At 41.8% G+C, this 20459-nt stretch overlaps 1 protein-coding gene across 4 annotated transcripts in view; it reads left to right on the top strand.

Annotated features, from left to right (window-relative positions):
- The window catches only part of LOC139545392 (transcription factor 7-like 1-B), a 51373-nt gene extending 41338 nt beyond the window's left edge, over positions 1-10035 (top strand). For 2 of the 4 annotated variants that reach the window (XM_071353112.1, XM_071353110.1), the window contains 8 exons: positions 3168-3303; positions 3544-3646; positions 4398-4481; positions 7428-7574; positions 7825-7987; positions 8091-8198; positions 8443-8494; positions 9139-10035. In XM_071353112.1, the coding sequence (XP_071209213.1) occupies positions 3168-3303; positions 3544-3646; positions 4398-4481; positions 7428-7574; positions 7825-7987; positions 8091-8198; positions 8443-8494; positions 9139-9614 (1269 nt within the window). In that variant the 3' untranslated portion in view covers positions 9615-10035. Of the gene's footprint in view, positions 1-3167; positions 3304-3543; positions 3647-4397; positions 4482-7427; positions 7575-7824; positions 7988-8090; positions 8199-8442; positions 8495-8661; positions 8699-9138 lie in introns of all 4 variants that reach the window. The other 2 variants (XM_071353113.1, XM_071353111.1) reach the window with 2 other exon arrangements.
- The last annotated feature ends 10424 nt before the right edge of the window (positions 10036-20459 follow it).

Genomic DNA, 20459 nt, shown 5'->3' with positions numbered 1-20459 from the left:
TAGTGATTATGTTAAGAATGCTTGTTTTTATAAGATAAGTTTAATGCTTGCTAGCAACTTACCTTGGCTCCTTGCTGCACTCGCGTAACAGGTAGTCAGCCTGCCACGCAGTCTCCTCGTGGAGTGCAATGTAATCGTCCATAATCGGTGTCCAAAAATGCAGATTACCGATTGTTATGAAAACTTGAAATCATCCCCAATTAATCGGCCATTCCGATTTAATCGGTCGACCTCTAATGTACATTGAAGTCGGCAGTTTACATAAACCTTAGCCAAATACATTTAAACTCAGTTTTTCACAATTCCTGACATTTAATCCTAGTAAAAATTCCCTGTCTTAGGTCAGTTAGGATCACCACTTTATTTTAAGAATGTGAAATGTTAGAATAAAAGTAGAGAGAATGATTTATTTCAGCTTTAATTTCTTACATCACATTCCCAGGGGGGTCAGAAGTTTACATACACTCAATTAGTATTTGGTAGCATTGCCTTTGAATTGTTGAACTTGGGTCAAACGTCTCCGTTAGCCTTCCACAAGCTTCCCACAATAAGTTGGGTGAATTTTGTCCCATTCCTCCGTACAGAGCTGGTGTAACTGAGTCAGGTTTGTAGGCCTCCTTGCTCGCACACGCTTTTTCAGTTCTACCCACACATTTTCTATAGGATTGAGGTCAGGGCTTTGTGAAGGCCACTCCAATACCTTGACGTTGTTGTCCTTAAGCCATTTTGCCACAACTTTGGAAGTATGCTTGGGGTCATTGTCCATTTGGAAGACCCATTTGCGACCAAGCTTTAACTTCCTGACTGATGTCTTGAGATGTTGCTTCAATATATCCACATAATTTTCCTTGCTCATGATGCCATCTATTTTGTGAAGTGCACCAGTCCCTACTGCAGCAAAGAACCCCCCACAATATGATGCTGCCACCCCCGTGCTTCATTTTTTTGGCTTGCAAGCCTCCCCCTGTTTCCTCCAAACACAACGATGGTCATTATGGCCAAACAGTTCTATTTTTGTTTCATCAGACCAGAGGACATTTCTCCAAAAAGTACCGTCTTTGTCCCCATGTGCAGTTGCAAACCGTAGTCTGGCTTTTTTTATGGCGGATTTGGAGCAGTGGCTTCTACCTTGCTGAGCTGCCTGAGCTACTGTGGATATAGATACTTTTGTACCTGTTTACTCCAGCATCTTCACACGGTCCTTTGCTGTTCTGGGATTGATTTGCACTTTTCGCACCAAAGTACGTTCATCTCTAGGAGACAGAACGCATCTCCTTCCTGAGTGGTATGACGGCTGCGTGGTCCCATGGTGTTTATACTTGCGTACTATTGTTTGTACAGATGAACGTGGTACCTTCAGGCATTTGGAAATTGCTCCCAAGGATGAACCAGACTTGTGGAGGTATACAATTTTTTTTCTGAGGTCTTGGCTGATTTCTTTTGATTTTTCCATGATGTCAAACAAAGTGTACGTAAACTTCTGACTCACTGGAATTGTGATACAGTGAATTGTAAGTGAAATAATCTGTCTGTAAACAATTGTTGGAAACATTACTTGTGTCATGCACCAAGGAGATGTCCTAACCGACTTGCCAAAACTATAGTTTGTTAACAAGAAATTTGTGGAGTGGTTGAAAAACTAGTTTTAATGACTCCAACCAGGTGTGTGTGATATGTATGTATTATCATCATACGTACGCAATCCTATAATATGAAAGCTTTATCCATGTATCATGGGCTTATTGTTTATTTACACCTAATATGTACTTTACCTTTTACAAGGCTTTGCATCTGCAATTTCCTCATCACAACTGACATTAGTGAAATTAAAGCAGGCTTTGGAAGCAGGAGAAACACGTTTGCTAAGTCTTAAAAAGGGGGAGAGGTTGGAACTGCTTTATAAAAAGGGCAGAAAAAGCATGCCTGATATTTGGAACAATTCTAAGCAGCATGAAGTAAGAGAGAGAGCGTACAGTCGTTTCAATGCAAACCTTGTTCCATCCTGGACCTCGTTGGTTAGACGAGAGGTTGAGAAGGGGGTTGGGAGGGATACTGAAGAAAGGTTAGGTTGGAGGAACAAGACTCCTTTCTCCCCCCCCCCCCACCCCTGGCCCTCCCATGTGACGAGTTGGGCCAACAAGCGTTTCATTGAGCAGGGCAGCCAGAGGAAATAACTGTGAGGCCGAACGCTGCCTAATGAAAGTAGAGACGCTGGTTATTATTATTATTATCATCGTCCTCCTGGCTGTCCTGGCCAGGTCCGCTAGCTAGCTGCACTAGAGTCAGGGGATATGGAGTTTCTCTGCCACCACACAGCTCTGTTAAAATAGCTGAAATAACAATGAGTCTGCTCCAACAAAATCAAAGTTCTTTAACTCCTTGAAGTGTATGTATACCCCACCTCCCATTGTGATTGATGCTGTATTGTGAGTGCTTTGAGTGTATAGGATTTGATTCCCTTAGACTAGATTGATAGATCTAGTACCAGTGTACTCAAACCATATCAATTAGGAACTAAAAACACTGTTCAGGGTTAATGTCATCCTACATGGATCAATGAAGAACTGAATAGTGTGCGGGTGAGTTTGCGGCTTGAGATTAGGGATTAGCCATGTGTATGGGAACTGAGCTACCAACAGTACTGGGGGCTTGTGTTGGTGTAACTTTTGGATCTTGGGCCCTGTTGTTTTGCCTGTTGAACAAACAGTTCTCTCCTCTACTTAATGGCCGTAATGGTGTTGGTATGCATCTGCAGGCTTTCACTGTGTCTTGGTGGGGATCCAGATTGCATCATAGGGCCTGTCACACACACAGCCACAGCCTGCATTGTTTACCAGGGAGGGTGGCAGGCAGACAGACAGGCAGGCAGCATTCTCAGGCATAGGGACTCACCTTTACCCACATGACTACCAACAACATACGTCATGACCTTCATGCCAACTGAGTCCATGGTGGATTTGGAACAGTTTGCATTAGGATGCAGAGGGCTTTGCATGTTGGTCATACATGTCAAGCATCGGGCACAACAAATGTCAGACTTATGAATGAGCCTGTTTCTGTTTGAGTCTTTTGAGACCCAGGGAGACTATTAAACCCTTGGTCTATCTAGTCCTCTCTCTCTCTGGTGTCTAAAGCCCCTCTGTGTGTTCCTCTCGTCTTTCCTACAGTCCAACAAGGTCCCAGTGGTGCAGCATGCTCACCACGTCCACCCGCTGACCCCCCTCATCACCTACAGCAATGAACATTTCTCCCCCGGAACCCCTCCCTCACACCTCTCCCCGGAGATCCTTGACCCAAAGACCGGTACACACACACACACACACACACACACACACACACACACACACACACACACACACACACACACACACACACACACACACACACACACACACACACACACACACCTCAATGCATGCATTACATGGCTTGCATTAAACTTAAACTGCAGTCTATATAGCTATTCATTTCTTAGAGAAAATGACCTTGACTGTGACTTTAAATGATCTATTGCTTCAACTGTCCCCTCTGTGTTCCCTTCAGGCATTCCTCGGACTCCCCATCCATCAGAGCTCTCTCCGTACTACCCCCTGTCTCCAGGTGCAGTGGGACAGATCCCTCACCCTCTGGGATGGCTGGTGCCACAGTGAGTAACACACAGCATTAAATAGAACAGTATTATATACATATTTATGCACTGGCATACCATACACCCTAGCAGCCCCCACAAAGGGGGGGGGGGGGGGGGCTACGGGTTCTGGGGGCCCCAACCACAAAAACACCCTTCTCCCCAGATAGCATACGAACATGTCATAAGCCATGGCAAGAAATTTTTAAAATGACAGGGGAAAAAATATATAATAATCTCAGCCTCATGGCAAAATGTGTAGAATAGTAGGAAATGAGCTATTAAAATGCTAAATGCTCTCAGCCTCATTGCAAAATATGTAGAATAACATGAGATTTGCTATAAAACTGCACATTTTCCTCTCTGCCCCATGGCAATATGCCATGTATCTGTGGAGTAACCCACATCCTCCTAACTTATAGACATGGAGAATAGTTTTGTTGAAGTGCATTTATCTCAAAGTACAGTCCTAACCTGGTATAGTATAGAAACCTTGAATACGGTATAATATGTACAGTATTTGTCAAACTTTGCGGTATAGACACGTTCTGATGCAATTTTGATAATAAAACAATGACATATTTTAGATATTTAGGATACATTCTTCACATTCTATGGGTTTTGCTATGGGTCTTGTAACCAATTTGAACGGTGCTTTTCCGCAAGCAGGGGATTGCAGTTGAGTGCTGGATTAGTGCTGGTGCGTTATCTGACAGCTGTGTCTGATCCTCTTCTCACTGGTGCCTTCCTCTACTCCTCTGATTCTCAGGCAGGGCCAGCACATGTACTCTATCCCCCCGGGGGGGTTCCGGCACCCCTATCCCACCCTCGCAATGAATGCATCCATGTCCAGGTGAGTGGATCGCTTTGCTCTTTGTCACCCAGTCTCACCAACCCCTAACCATCCCCAAAAAGAGACCAATATCAACCAATAATACAACCAATATATAATATGTGGTTGTATTACATTCTGTAGTCATGTTTATGATGTTTTCATTGCTGAGTTTATAAGTCTTAGGACAGGGGTATCCAACCGTGGATAGCCAGTGAGTAGGGACTACAAAGGAATAGGGGTGCTAAGTCTTCTAAAAACTAGCTCAGCCTTCCTTCCAAAGGGAAAGTGAACAGATTATTGGCATTCAGAACCCTATGCTGTAGACAGCACTGTCTTTTCTCTGTGAGCTATACTACCCTGGCCAGGCCAATGTTCTCAGTTGATCTGCTACACATACACACACAAAGATGAAAGGGCTGAGAATCGATTAAGACAAATCAAAGCTCATCTGAACCGACAACTCCCATCTGATTGAACTTTCTGCCCGACTGTCAAAATTTGAAAGATTTGTAGCGAGCCTTCCGGTGTTAGTATGGGATGAAATATTCATCAGGGTCTCTGTATGATCAATAGTACTCTCAGCTCCTGCCACAGTGTTACAAAGTTTGTCTTGCCGTCTGCCCCACCTGAACAAGGCTTGTTCATGTAATATTTGACAGTTTTGTCATAAATATATGATAATACTGTATGTACAGTGCCTTGCAAAAGTATTCATCCCCCTTGGTGTTTTTCCAATTTTGTTGCATTACAACCTGTAATTTAAATGGATTTTTATTTGGATTTCATGTAATGGACATACACAAAATAGTCCAAATTGGTCAAGTGAAATGAAAAAAATAACATGTTTTATAAAAATTAAAAACGGGAGAGTGGTGCGTGCATATGTATTCACCCCCTTTGCCATGAAGCCCCTAAATAAGATCTGGTACAACCAATTACCTTCAGAAGTCACATAATTAGTTAGATTGCACACAGGTGGACTTTATTTAAGTGTCACATGATCTGTCACATGATCTCAGTGTATATATACACCTGTTCTGAAAGGTCTGCAACACCACTAAGCAAGGGGCACCGCCAAGCAAGCAGCACCAGGAAGACCAAGGAGCTCTCCAAATAGGTCAGGGACAAAGTTGTGGAGAAGTACAGATCAGGGTTGGGTTTTGAAAAATATCTGAAACTTTGAACATCCCACGGAGCACCATTAAATCCATAATTAAAAAATGGAAAGAATATGGCACCACAACAAACCTGCCAAGAGAGGGCCGCCCATCAAAACTCACAGACCAGGCAAGGAGGGCATTAATCAGAGAGGCAACAAAGAGACCAAAGATAACCCTGAAGGAGCTGCAAAGCTCCACAGCGAAGATTGGAGTATCTGTCCATAGGACCACTTTAAGCCGTACACTCCACAGAGCTGAGCTTTATGGAAGAGTGGCCAGAAAAAAATAAGCAAACATGTTTGGTGTTTGCCAAAAGGCATGTGGGAGACTCCCCAAACATATGGAAGAAGGTACTCTGGTCAGATGAGACTAAAATTGAGCTTTTTGGCCATCAAGGAAAATGCTATGTCTGGCGCAAACCAAACACCTCTCATCACCCCGAGAACACCATCCCCACAGTGAAGCATGGTGGTGGCAGCATCATGCTGTGGGGATGTTTTTCATCGGCAGGGACTGGGAAACTGGTCAGAATTGAAGGAATGATGGATGGTGCTAAATACAGGGAAATTCTTGAGGGGAAACCTGTTTCAGTCTTCCAGAGATTTGAGACTGGGATGGAGGTTCACCTTCCAGCAGGACAATGACCCTAAGCATACTGCTAAAGCAACACTTGAATGGTTTAAGGGGAAACATTTAAATGTCTTGGAATGGCCTAGTCAAAGTATGCTCCAGCGGAACCCATCCAACTTGAAGGAGCTGGTGCAGTTTTGCCTTGAAGAATGGGCAAAAATCCCAGTGGCTAGATGTGCCAAGCTTATAGAGACATACCCCAAGAGACTTGCAGCTGTAATTGCTGAAAAAGGTGGCTCTACAAAGTATTGACTTTGTGGGGGTGAATAGTTACAAATACTTTGCATCTTCAAAGTGGTAGGCATGTTGTGTAAATCAAATGATACAACCCCCCCAAAATCAATTTTAATTCCAGGTTGTAAGGCAACAAAATAGGAAAAATGCCACGTGGGGTTGAATACTTTTGCAAGCCACTGTATTTGATGTTCTACTGTTTTATATTTTCCTTTTCCTCAGCTAGATTTTTAGGGGATGCTGGGATGGTAATGGTGGAAGAGCCCCCTCTTTTATGTATGATATGATAGTTTAAGTAGAAAGATATTGGAGAGATTAAAGTGTACACCCAATTACGAATGGGGTGTCCTCAATTTGACGTGCTACTGTTAAGTAACCTTTTTTATAGCAAGAAAAGCATCTGGACACACTCACATGAAGTACAAGGTTATAGTGTATTTTGGACTTTCATAGACCATATCTGTCTGTTAAATTTTGAGATTTTTATGAAGCATTAAAGGATTTTCCTTTCATGTATTTAACAAGAATGTGTGGCAGAGGAGCATGGAACTTAATTTCCCCCTTTGTCCATGTACAATGTACCATTGTGTTAGCTGTTGGAAAATGAGAGTGGTGCTATCTGAAGGTGTTCTGTTCTGGTAGCTGTGGAAGAAAGACCCTGCATGGTTTTGAACACGGGAAGCAGTGGTTTCCGGTGTCAGGTCCCCTCTGTCACCATGGTTACCATACACTTCACTTTTCTCCAGGCATGGTTGGATAAAGGGGCTTTTGAAAAAGCCTTTATTTGAACAAAAAAAAAGATATGTAGCTCATTGTGGACATTACTTTAGTCTAGACTCCAGACAAACAGTCGACTTGACAGGTCAGACCGAAAGAGTGTGTAAGAAGTTTGTTGAAAGTTTGTTAACCGTTAGGGTTGTGTTGTCTTTGTTGTTTCCAGCTTGGTGTCCAGCCGTTTCTCCCCCCACATGATGCCCCATCACCCCCACGGCATGCACCAGACTGGCATCCCTCATCCTGCTATCGTATCACCAGCCATCAAGCAGGAGCCAAACACTCATGACCACATGAGCCCCTCTATGCATTCGTAAGGACCAATAACTGAGATTCTTCACATTTACTTTTATCCAAACATATAAACACTTTATTTACTCTTACTAAAATTGGCTATTGACTGAGTGTCCCGTCTCTATTCATAATTCCATTTAGAGGGCCAGGATTCTAGAGCATCCTGTTTCTTTGTAAGAGGTCAGCCAGGTCTTCTGGAAGGGAATCGGACCTCATACACAAGGAGGACTATTTTAAGTGACATTTGCAATGTGTATTTTGTGTCTCAGCAGAAAGTCTCCTGGCCCGGCGAAGAAGGAGGAGGACAAGAAGCCCCACATCAAGAAGCCTCTGAATGCCTTCATGCTGTACATGAAGGAGATGAGGGCCAAGGTGGTGGCTGAGTGCACCCTGAAGGAGAGCGCTGCCATCAACCAGATACTGGGCCGAAGGGTGAGCACAGCACACTGCCTGACCACACAGTTTGTAGGTGTGTTTGTGTAAATTCTGTACATGCTTTGGCCAGTTCTGACTTTTGTCATGTTTGTGTTCACAGTGGCACTCACTATCGAGAGAAGAGCAAGCCAAATACTATGAGCTGGCAAGGAAAGAGAGGCAACTCCACTCCCAACTCTACCCAGGCTGGTCAGCACGAGATAACTATGTGAGTAGGTCTTTTTCCCATGGATCTTTCAACAAGGGAGGGAGATGTGGGTTACGTAAGTAAGCGCCTCATTTCCAGTTGGTTAGAAAATAATTCCACATATAGTGTATTTGTAATGATCTACAAGACTGTTGTTCTCAGACACTGAAGTTGTTTGATGTAGTGTTGAAGCATGTTCCTTTCATTTTGATAGTAACCTGTTTTTTTTCTGACTACCGGTACATTGTTTTGTTTATCTGTGCAGGGAAAGCGGAAAAAGAGGAAGAGAGATAATAAGCCAGACTCAACACCGGAGGGTAAGGGGTCCTTTTCTTTCTCTGTTTTTCTTGGACCTATCCTCTCTATTTAGGGCAGAAAGAACTCCATCTATAGGCCTGTGTGAAATAGTGCTGCTAGCTACACTTGGCTTGCCACTAACTCCTTCTAACTAACTCCTCTCTTCCCTCTATACTTTCACAAGCAGCATATGAAGTTCAGTGCTAATTGTGACGTTGAGGCAGGTATGTCTGCTGTTATGAACCAGTAAGGCTGAACTGCAGGACACTGCTCTCCACTCCACCCGCAGTGGTCTGGTCTGTTGCAGCACAGCAGTCAAACCTCATTTACATGCAGGCATTTAATGTGTTATCGACATAGACATACACTTTTTTTCACCCTATCTTTTTAGTTTCTAAAAACCTATGCCATTTAGTTGTGCATTTCACCCCTTGCTTTTTCCTTGTTCTTTTTCTAAGTACTTTTTTTTTATACATTAATTCAAAGTAAAAAAATTGTCCCAGACCTTTTGGTTTTCCATGTTCTGTACATTGTTTGTGAATGTTTTGTATTTTTGGCCAACTATCATGTATGCAAGGGAGCTGGCACTGTTGAAGGACTTGTAACAGATTATAGGCTTATTTAACAGCAATATTGACAAAGCCCCCTCCTTTTGTTTCTCCAGACTTCTCAATCAGTAACAAGAAGCAGTGTGTACAATACCTGCCCTCAGAGAAAATGTGTGACAGCCCTGCCTCGTCTCACGGCAGCATGCTGGATTCTCCAGCCACACCCTCTGCAGCTCTGGCCTCCCCGGCCGCTCCCGCCGCCACACACTCAGAGCAGGCCCAGCCCTTGTCCCTCACCACCAAACCAGAAGGACGCCTGCACCACCATTTCCTAACTGGCAAACCCTCTGGATCTGCTTCATCTTCGTCATCTTCATCCTCTTCCTCCTCCTCTTCCCACCCAAGCATCTCCATCCCTATTGGTACTTCAGGCAGCCACTCCACACCCATTCTCTCTCGGCCAATCCCCTTCAGCTCCCTGCACCACTCAATGCTCTCACCGCCCTCTCCTTTCCATCAAGCAGCCCTACATTCCCATCATGCCCTCTTCCAGTCACAGCCCCTCTCCTTGGTAACCAAATCGTCTGACTAAATCTACAAAAGCAATTCTTTGTTTCTCTCTTTTATTGTGCTGTATATTGCTTTTACTTTTCAAAAAATAGATATTAGAACTTTTTTTAAATGATGAAAAGGAATAAATATTATTGGTCAATATTTGATCCCATCCTTTTCTACTCCTCTCCAATGAAACAAAATGTATTTTTTGTAAAGTTTACTGCAGAACAGGTTTCTTTTTTTGATGCATTTATCCAATAAACTACTTGTATAAAAGAAAAGAAAAAGGAACAAAAAACACCCTCTCCTTTTAGCCAAAACATTATTAATGTTAGTATTGAGTTTGATTTATAGTTCTGGACAATAATTTCAGTCCTTGCAAATACCCCTTTTAAATTCCCAAGAGTGTGACTTTCTTTTGACATGTTAAATAAACCTTTGAGATTGTTTTTTATAAATGCCTGGTTCTCTTTTCTTTCATCACTGCCTGATCACGCACATTCATTTGAATATATATGAATCAATAACATAATTTTGACGACATATACATTTTGAAGCAATTAACATATTTCCTACAGGTTCAAACCTGTAAATACAGGTACAGATGCTAACTTGGAGGGAGACTATTTGCTGGGAGTTTAAGTACTCCATCAGCTGATGATAAGTTCTGACATTCTTCAAGATAAATATTGGTAGTGGTCATTCATCTTGTATTTCTGTCAATTTAGTTGTTTATAATGGATATCATGACGATAGTGGGGGAAGAATCACTAGTTAATCTTTAATTGGGTGAATTTAGGCTAACCACACCGGAAAATGAAAAGCCGTGCCAAGGTAACAAAATTTGAAGCCAACAAAAAATAAAAAAAATAATAGGCATCTGTTCCTTCCTGGAATGTAGAGTCCCATAACAACGACAAAAAAGCAGGTCAGACTCGTCCCCAGCACACCAAACCCGTTTCGCTCTCTCCCTGTTTTACTGCATTTTTTTCACCATTTGGCACAGTGCTGAGGCTTTAATTAACTCTGAGGTATTGGGATGTAGCCCCTGGGACCTCATTAGGCAATTCAATTAGTGAAAAATACACAAGGTAGGTTACAGTTTTTGGTGGCTTTGGACATGGGGAGCAGTGCCAGGGATGGACCAATTAGCCTCTAGCTGGGGGACTGGCACATTGAAGTTCCTTCACCCTGTGACTGTTTTAGACCTTACCTTACCCACACTTCTTATAAAGAAGGGCGAGAGCAGAGCTACTGTGACTGTAGATTGTCATTGAAATGCCCATCCATGTAATTGGCAGTTCGGTAATTCAAAAAAACAAATAGAAGTAAGCAATTAGTTGATGCATTGTATTCCTGCAACATCCAGATGGTAGGAGACTGACCTGCCTTCCAAACCCACCGCTCTGTGGGTTCCCCAGGGCCCAGTGTAGCCCCTTCTGAGTCTGACAGTAACAATGGTTAACCACATGCATACTCTCTCATCTGCTTACCATGCTCAGTATCCTTATCAGCTCTTATAGAGAGGCTGTGAACATACACATTAGCCTAATTAGGATGGAGCAGAGTCAAAATAAGTTTTATTCAAATGTTTTATGTATGCAGGCAATACCAATAGCTGTCATTCATTAGTATTTTCCATAAGCCATAACTTGAACCATTTCCTCAACACGCTGTACAATGCCCTCAGACAAGGGCGTCTCTCTCTCAGACTGGGTTCTTTATGGTCTGAACCACAAGCAACAGACTGTGCCTTTTTTGCCCTGCGGTGAGATACTGAGCTGTCAGTCTCCCAGCAATGTTTTAACCAATCATTAGCTATAATAAGTCTCTGCTTGTTTGCCTCTCCTTCTTACCTCATCCCAGGCAGAGGCCGTGGTCTCTGGTGCCATGTCTGCCTGCCCTCAAGCTGCTTCCCCTATCCGTCACTGAAATTACAGGTAATGAGTTGTAAAACACAGCCAGTGAAACTGGCTCCTCAAGGCTACAGATCTATTGTAATGTTGCATTCTCCTTAGACAGTAACAAATTATGAAACTGAGAGACTCCAGGTGAATAACTTAAAATGTAGCACACTGGCTATTCCAGGCTGGCTTCAAGCCATCTAATAACTGTCAATGAATTTCAGTCAATATCGACCATTGCATAATTGTTTCAAAATTATCACAGGAATACAACTGCACAATTTGTGATGAGGCAATAGTGTTAGTTGTTTTGGTGTTTCATATGTAGCTGCAATGTGTACAATTCATATTTGAACAAATCCTCTCCTATTTGTTTCCTCATACTGCACATATAGGATAAAACATTTAATTTTCTTGATATTTGTATTTTAAGTTTTATTTGCACAACATTGTGGAGTCTGAATTGTTTATCCAATAATAAGTGTAGTATTTGGTTGCTCTACTAGACATCTTCCATGTAAGCACAATGTCAGATTTAATACATGTTAATTTTGCTCATTAAATTCTTGCAGTCTCTTGCCAAGGTTATTTTTTGGGCCCTCCTTTGATCGCAAATGAATTCCAGGTTAACCCTTTGATATTTCAAATGCATGATGTGGAGACATTGCATAGACACATCTCCACCGTAGAGACACAAATAAGTCCCCAATTAGAGGAGTTAATATGATTCCTCTCAGGTTAGAATATCAGTGGTTCATTCTTAGAGATAAATCATACTATGGGATTATAGAGAAAAATCTATTTGGTTTGGCATGCAGGAGACAATGTAACATCCTGTTGTTATATGCTGGTAGCATGCTGTCAAAACGACATCAAATCCTAGGAGTGGCCTATAGGCTACAAGGAGTTAGGTCTAGCTAGCATGTATGAGCCATAATAACAGAAGTCAGGTTGAGTAAGTAATCAGTGCCATTCTACATGGACAGTCTGGGAGTCTGAGACAGAGCTGCAAAACACACAATTAGTGTAGTCTCAATTTCAATTGTGTTATTGTCCACAGCCAGAACAAACAGAGGCTACCATATTGTCAACTAAAGTAGTACATTATACAAAGGGTTTACATATACAGTAAAACTTACTTTAGAACAATCTGTATTGTAAACTTTCTGTATTTATCCCCCATCCACATCGACAGGGCTGCAGTGGAGCGGGTCGACAGCTTTAAGTTTCTCAGTGTCCAAATCACTAAGGACTTAAAATGGTCCACACACATGCTCACAGTTGTGAAGAAGATGTGACAGCATCTCTTTGCCCTTAGGAGGTTGAAAAGGTTTGGCACTGGCCTTCAAATCCTCAAAAAGTTCTACAGCTGCACCATTGAGAGCATCTTGACTGGCTGTGTCACTGCTTGGTATGGCAACAGCACCGCCCTCAATCGTATGGCACTACAGAGGGTGATGCGGACAGCCCAGTAGATCACTGGGGCCGGGCTCCCTGCCACCCAGGACTCTATATAAGGCGGTGTGAAAAGAAGGCCCGGATTCGTTAGACTCCAGCCACCCAAGCAATATACTGTTCTCCCTGCTTCCGCACGGCAAGAGGTACCGGTGCATCAAGTCTGACACCAACAGGCTACTGAACAGCTTCTATCCCCAAGCAATAAGACCGATAAATAGCTAACAAAATAGCTACATGGACTGAGTTGACCATTGTATTTTATTTTTGCACTGTCTCTATGCACTCTCGCACGCACGCACGCACGCACGCACGCACGCACGCACGCACGCACACACACACACACTGTGTATCATATATTCTAATCCCTGCAAATACTTTATTTTATTTCTTGTGCGTTTTTGTTCTACCTTATATTATTTTTAGTAGTACATTTATATTGATTAATGCATTGTTGGGTTTAGAGCTTGCAAGAAAAGCATTTCACTGTACTTGAAATTAAAAGTTGAAATTTATCCAATCACGCCTCCTTTTTCCTTTGTCACCATTATCTTGGTGCTCCTATCGATAGATACAGGATGTTGGAAGTGTCTGGAAGGTTCCAGTGTATGTGCTTTTACCCTGCTTTCCCAACGTGATATTAATTGATTGTATCCCCAACGTTCAATGAGTTTGATAAGACTCAGCTGGCACTTCTATGAAGACAGGTATCGCTGGCTGTGAGCTGAAGAACCCCCTGCTTAATGTATTATTCATACCCATTTGACCTTAAAGAAGGCAATGCAAATAGAACTCAAGAATGAGAGTGATCATCTGAATTTCTAAATGTCAAACACCGTAATTAAGACACATTCATTACCAGAATCCACAGGTCTCTCATTTCCAGCTGAGATGTCAAATACCTCTCATTAACATTTGGATGATTATCATGTCTCCCAAAATCTCAGGTTATGTGCTCCAACAAATTGCAATTTATTTGATTTTTCACTTATGGAAATACATTTATTTGGTTGTACCTGGGAGGATCTAGAGCTTTCTATCACACAAATTGACAAAACACATTGCAAACAGCTCCATGGTAGTAGTCAGACTCCAGTGAATCCATCAGCATTTGCATAGGAATGTGTTCACAGTAAGATCGTTCACAACACTGTAGCCAGGCATGGATACCAATGTCATTCAATATAAGAAAAAAGGCCTTTACTTATTAAAACAATGGATTTCTTAAACCAAACCACCTTGAAGGATAACAAAATGTTCCTTATGGGATTTGAACCAACAAAAGTTTGGTCTATAAACAGCTTTCGTTAGATATTAGCTCCAAACTGGCCTTTCTTGTATACAGATTGTGACAGGTTCTTGCAACTAACAGGCCTATTCTGATGGGAAATGTATCACAAAGGTAATATAAATCCAGTTGATGTTGAATTAAAAGTGCAACAGTGATACAGTGTTTTTCACAGCTGTGGAGAATGACTCAAATGAAGCATTCTGTTAATCCAATTGTATTAATGTTCCTATTTTTAAATATTAAATGCCCCCCCAAAATGTAGGCGTCTGTGGAAATATGAACCTATAATTCATCGGATTTGGTATGAAAATCTATTCCCGGCATTTAGTAGCCTATGATATATAACGTTACATTAGGCTACATTATGAATGGAATAGCGGTCATACAATATCAAATGAAATATAGAACGTATAGTTTCCTACGTTTTACCCTGTCGTACAAAAGCATACAAATTGGATGAGTTACTTTGCATACCTCTTGGAAGACATATAGTATATACGTCTTTCTCTGAGACCAGGTTGTTTGTTGCTTCATAACAAGCTAGGAGAATTCCAGGGAAAATTTACATTGGTGGTTAGGAGCACTAACAACCTGGTCTCAGAGCATTTTGTTTTATTCTGTATAATCCATTTAGTATGATATGTTACGTGTATGGTATGTATTAATTTGGATATGATATATTATGGATTACAATTTGTATTATATGTTATAAATTTGAAAAACTTACAATATGTTATGATTTTGCAGAATGTATGATATGTTACGAATTCTAGCTAGGTGGCTAACTTTAACTAGCTGGCTAACATTAGCTAGGCTAGGGGTTAGGGTTAAGTTTAGGAGTTAGGTTAACGGGTTAAGGTTAGGGGAAGGGTTAAGGTTAGCTAAAAAGGTTAAGATTAGCGCTAGGGGAAGGGTTTGCTAACATGCAATGTAGCTAAAAATTAGTAAGTAGCTGAAAAGTTGCTAATTAGCTAAAATGCTGAAGATTTCTGTGAAGAGATTCGAACTCACACCTTTTGGTTGCTAGATGTTCCCGTTATATGTCTACCCACCCACCCTACTTTCGTTTTTGCCTTAAGTAATCACCTGTATTATGTAACTATACCAAACGTAACGTATCATACGTTTTGAGTGTCCCGGATTGATGTTTACTATGTTACGTCTGGTCTATGAGACCAGGCTAGAACTAACGACAATAGTTAGGACATAAAAGGTTAGGAGAACTAAAACGACAAACGTTAGAAGAATGTGCGTAGCAGGTTAGGTGGGTTGAGGTTAGAATTAGGTTAGAGGAATGGTTAGCTAAGACACTATAGTTGTCCCCATTTCGACTCAAACACGCAATCTTTGGATTGCTAGAATGTCACGGTATACTACTTTTGTTTCTGTCAAATGTATACTGAACAAAAATATAAAAACAACATGCAACAATTTCCACTATTTTACAGTTACAGTTCATATGAGGAAATCAGTCAATTGAGATAAATTCATTAGGCCCCAATTTATGGATTTCACATGAAAGGGCATGGGCGCAGCCATGGGTGGGCCTGGGAGGGCATAGGCCCACCCACTTGAGAACCAGCCTCACCCACGGGGGAGCCAGGCCATTCAGAATGAGTTTTTCCCCACAAAAGGCTTTATTACAGACAGAATTACTCCTCAGTTTCATCAGCTGTCCGGATGGCTGGTCTCAGACGATCCCACAGGTGAAGAAGCCGGATCTGGAGGTCCTGGGCTGGCATGGTTACACGTGGTCTGTGGTTGTGAGGCTGGTTGGACATACTGCCAAATTCACTGAAACGATGTTGGTAGAGAATTTAACATTCAATTATCTGGCAACAGCTCTGGTGGACATTCCTGCAGTCAGCATGCCAATTACACGCTCCCTCAAAACTTGAGGAATCTGTGGCATAGTGTTTTGTGACAAAACTGCACATTTTAGAGTAGCCTTTTATTGTCCCCAGCACAAGGTGCAACTTTTTATTTACATTTAACCTTTATTTAACTAGACAAGTCAGTTAAGAACAAATTCTTATTTACAATGACGGCCTACACCGGCAAAACCCAGACGACTCTGGGCCAATTGTGGGACTCCCAATCACAGCCGGTTGTGATACAGCCTGGAATCGAACCAGGGTGTCTGTAGTGACGCCTCTAGCACTAAGATGCAGTGCCTTAGACCACTGTGTCACTTGGGAGCTGATTATGCTGATTAATCAGCTGTTTAATCAGCATCTTGATGCGCTACACCTGTCAGGTGGATGGATTACCTTGGCAAAGGAGAAATGCCGACTAACAGGTATGTAAACTAATTTGTTCGCAACATTTGGGAGAAATAAGCTTTTTGTGCATATGGAACATTTCTTCGGATTGTTTATTTCAGCTCATGAAACATAGGACCAACACTTTATATGCGTTTATATTTCTGTTCAGTATAACTAGACCTTTAGTACATCATACTTCTTGTAAGTGCTCAGAAATACGTATAGTATGTTTCGTATGGCTCTGAGGCCAGGCTGGATGATCAACATCAAGGTTCATTACACCATCAGAAAGCCTGTACTGACCTCTGCTGGATTCCTTCAAATATTGTAATTGGCCAAGAAAAGATTGAGTGATTCTATTTATTTAACCAGGTAAGTTGACTGAGAATTCTCATTTACAGAAACGACCTGGGGAATAGTTACAGGGGATGAATGAGCCAATTGTAAACTGGGGATGATTTAGGTGACAGTATGAGGGCCAGGTTAGGAATTCAGCCAGGACACCAGGGTTAACACCCCTACTCTTACAATAAGTGCCATGGGATCTTAAGTGACCACCGAGTCAGGACATCCATTTAACATCCCATCCAAAAGACAGCACCCTACACAGGGCAATGTCCCCAATTACTGCCCTGGGGAATTGGGATTTTATTTTAGACCAGAGGAATGGGTGCCTCCTACTGGCCCTCCAACACCACTTCCAGCAGCATCTGGTCTCCCATCCAAGACCAACCTTGCTTAGCTTCAGAAGCAAGCCAGCAGTAGGATGCAGGGTGGTATGCTGCTGGTGATTGGAGCACACCATCACATCCAGTTTGCATAGCCTACTATTAATGTAAAACAAATCTGATTTTGAAACTCGTGAGTTCATAATCTATGTTTTGTTGAAACTGATTAAACTTTATGCGTGGTAGCAGCAGCAGCAGCAGCAGCGCAGCACAGACTGTTAGACCTGGTGTGTATTCATTCCTCGGATTCTCGTTTGGCCTGTTGCAAAACGTTTTGCAACGGAGAGTTTCTAGTGGACAAATAAAAGGTAGGTCCTTCCCCGTTTCGTTTGCTCGGCTTCCGTTTGGTTCCTAGAGTAAACGTTTCCGTTGCTAAATGTTTTGCAACAGACCAAACGTTTTTCAACGGAATCCTACTAATGAATAAACCCCTGGTTTTGTCATCTATGAACAGTGAAGGAAGTAGTGATGGGCATTCCGTCTCTTTTCAGTGAGCTGGCTTGTTTGGCTCAGCTCACCAAAAAGAGACGGCTCTTTTGGCTCCCAAACAGCTCTTTAAAAAAAAAATGTTTCGTATTTTTTCAAGTCAAACAGTATGCGATAGTTTGACTATGATTGCTGTTAAAACAATTCTAATGAAATTATTAAATGAAATCATACTCTACCTTAACCACAATGTATTTGAAAAATGGGTTGGTTTGTTATGAAAAAGAATGCTATTAATAAACGTTTGCATTTAAAGTATACCTTTTTAATGTATATAAACAAAGTGCATATAAATCAAACCATTCAAAAAGATTTTGCACCATATCAAAGAAAAATACATTTGCAAAACTGCAGCATCCCACAAATTGAAATACATGTGAAAAGAAGGATGCTATTAAACGTTTGCATTTAAAGTATAACTTTTCTAATGTATATAAACAAAGTGCACATACAGTTGAAGTCGGAAGTTTACATACACCTTAGCCAAATACATTTAAACTCAGTTTTTCACAATTCCTGACATTTAATCCTAGTAAAAATTCCCTGTTTTAGGTCAGTTAGGATCACCACTTTATTTTAAAGAATGTGAATAATAGAGAATGATTTATTTCAGCTTTGATTTCTTTCATCACATCCCCAGTGGGTCATAAGGTTAAATACATTCAATTGGTATTTGGTAGCATTGCCTTTAAATTGTTTAACTTGGGTCAAACATTTCGGTTAGCCTTCCACAAACTCCCCACAATAAGTTGGGTGAATTTTGGCCCATTCCTACTGACAGAGCTGGTGTAACTGAGTCAGGTTTGTTGGCCTCCTTGCTCACACACGCCTTTTCAGTTCTGCCCACAAATTTTCTATGGGATTGAGGTCAGGGCTTTGTGAAAGCCACTCCAATACCTTGACTTTGTTGTCCTTAAGCCATTTTGCCACAACTTTGGAAGTATCCTTGGGGTCATTGTCCATTTGGAAGACCCATTTGCGACCAAGCTTTAACTTCCTGACTGATGTCATGAGATATTGCTTCAATATACCACATAATTTTCATTCTTCATGATGCCATCTATTTTGTGAAGTGCACCAGTCCCTCCTGGAGCAAAGCACCCCCACAACATGATGCTGCCACCCCCGTGCTTCATGGTTGGGATGGTGTTCTTCGGCTTGCAAGCCTCCCCCTTTTTCCTCCAAACACAACGATGGTCATTGTGGCCAAACAGTTCTATTTTTGTTTCATCAGACCAAAAAGTACAATATTTTCCCCCATGTGCGATTGAAAACCGTAGTCTGGCTTTTTCGTGGCGGTTTTGGAGCAGTGGCTTCTTCCTTGCTGAGCGGCCTTTCAGGTTATGTCGATTTAGGACTCATTTTACTGTGGATATAAATACTTTTGTACCCGTTTCCTCCAGCATCTTCACAAGGTCCTTTGCTGTTGTTCTGGGATTGATTTGCACTTTTCGCACCGAAGTACGTTCATCTCTAGGAGACAGAACGCATCTCCTTCCTGAGCGGTATGACGGCTGCGTGGTCCCATGGTGTTTATACTTGCGTACTATTGTTTGTACAGATGAACGTGGTACCTTCAGGCGTTTGGAAATGGCTCCCAAGGATCAACCAGAATTGTGGAGGTCTACAATTATTTTTCTGAGGTCTTGGCTGATTTCTTTTGATTTCCCCATGATGTCAAGCAAAGAGGCACTGAGTTTGAAGGTAGACCTTGAAATACATCCACAGGTACACCTCCAATTGACTCAAATGATGTCAATTAGCCTATCAGAAGCTTCTAAAGCCATGACATAATTTTCTGGGATTTTCCAAGCTGTTTAAAGGCAGTCAACTTAGTGTATGTAAACTTCTGACTCACTGGAATTGTGATACAGTGAATTATAAGTGAAATAATCTGTCTGTAAACAATTGTTGGAAAACTTACTTATGTCATACATAAAGTAGATGTCCTAACCGACTTGCCAAAACTATAGTTTGTTCACAAGAAATGTGTGGAGTGGTTGAAAAACAAGTTTTAATGACTCCAGCCTAAGTGTATGTAATCTTCCAACTTCAACTGTAAATGTAACATTTCAAAAATAATACAATCTGAACAACATAATAATAGAATATTGCACCATATCAAAGAAAAATAAATAACAATGTGCAAAATTGCAGCATCCCACTTCAAACATGAAACTGGTCCCTCTTTATTGCCATGTTATAACCAGCAGCACACAGCAATTCTGACCATATTTAGCTTTTTATGAGAGATTTGCAATCAGAAATGCAAGCTGCCTCACTTGAGCGGCTGATGCTGTTTCTTCTCTCAGTAATTATTTGTCCTGTTTTCGAGAAGACCCTCTCAGAGGGAACGGATGTGGCCACTATGCAGAGTCTCCCTGTCATGACTTTAGTAAGCCGTGGGTAGACAGAGGCCTTGTTCTTCCATCAGCTCAGAGGATCTGCAGATCTTTGGAGGGGCTCCTCCAAATAGGATTGAACCTCCATTATGGCATCTGCTGAGGGATTCCTTCATGCTGCATCCCCAGTTGCTCTCTCGTTAAACAGCATCCAAACAGCAGACGTTTGTGACACTACTGCTGGTGCTTCTGCTCCATCTGATCCCTCTTCTTCCTGTTGCCCTGGTGCTGAGCCAGCTGACTGCTGGAGCTGTCCCTCCCTGCTGATGAGGTTATTCTTTGAAGAGCCTTATCAATCGCTCTGGCATCACTGAAGGCTAACTTCTTAAGCCTGGGGTCAAGTGCAGTGTTT

This window comes from Salvelinus alpinus, chromosome 19, assembly GCF_045679555.1.
Source record: "Salvelinus alpinus chromosome 19, SLU_Salpinus.1, whole genome shotgun sequence".
In the NCBI taxonomy this organism is placed as follows: domain Eukaryota; kingdom Metazoa; phylum Chordata; class Actinopteri; order Salmoniformes; family Salmonidae; genus Salvelinus; species Salvelinus alpinus.
This window is presented reverse-complemented; position numbering and strand designations above follow the sequence as displayed.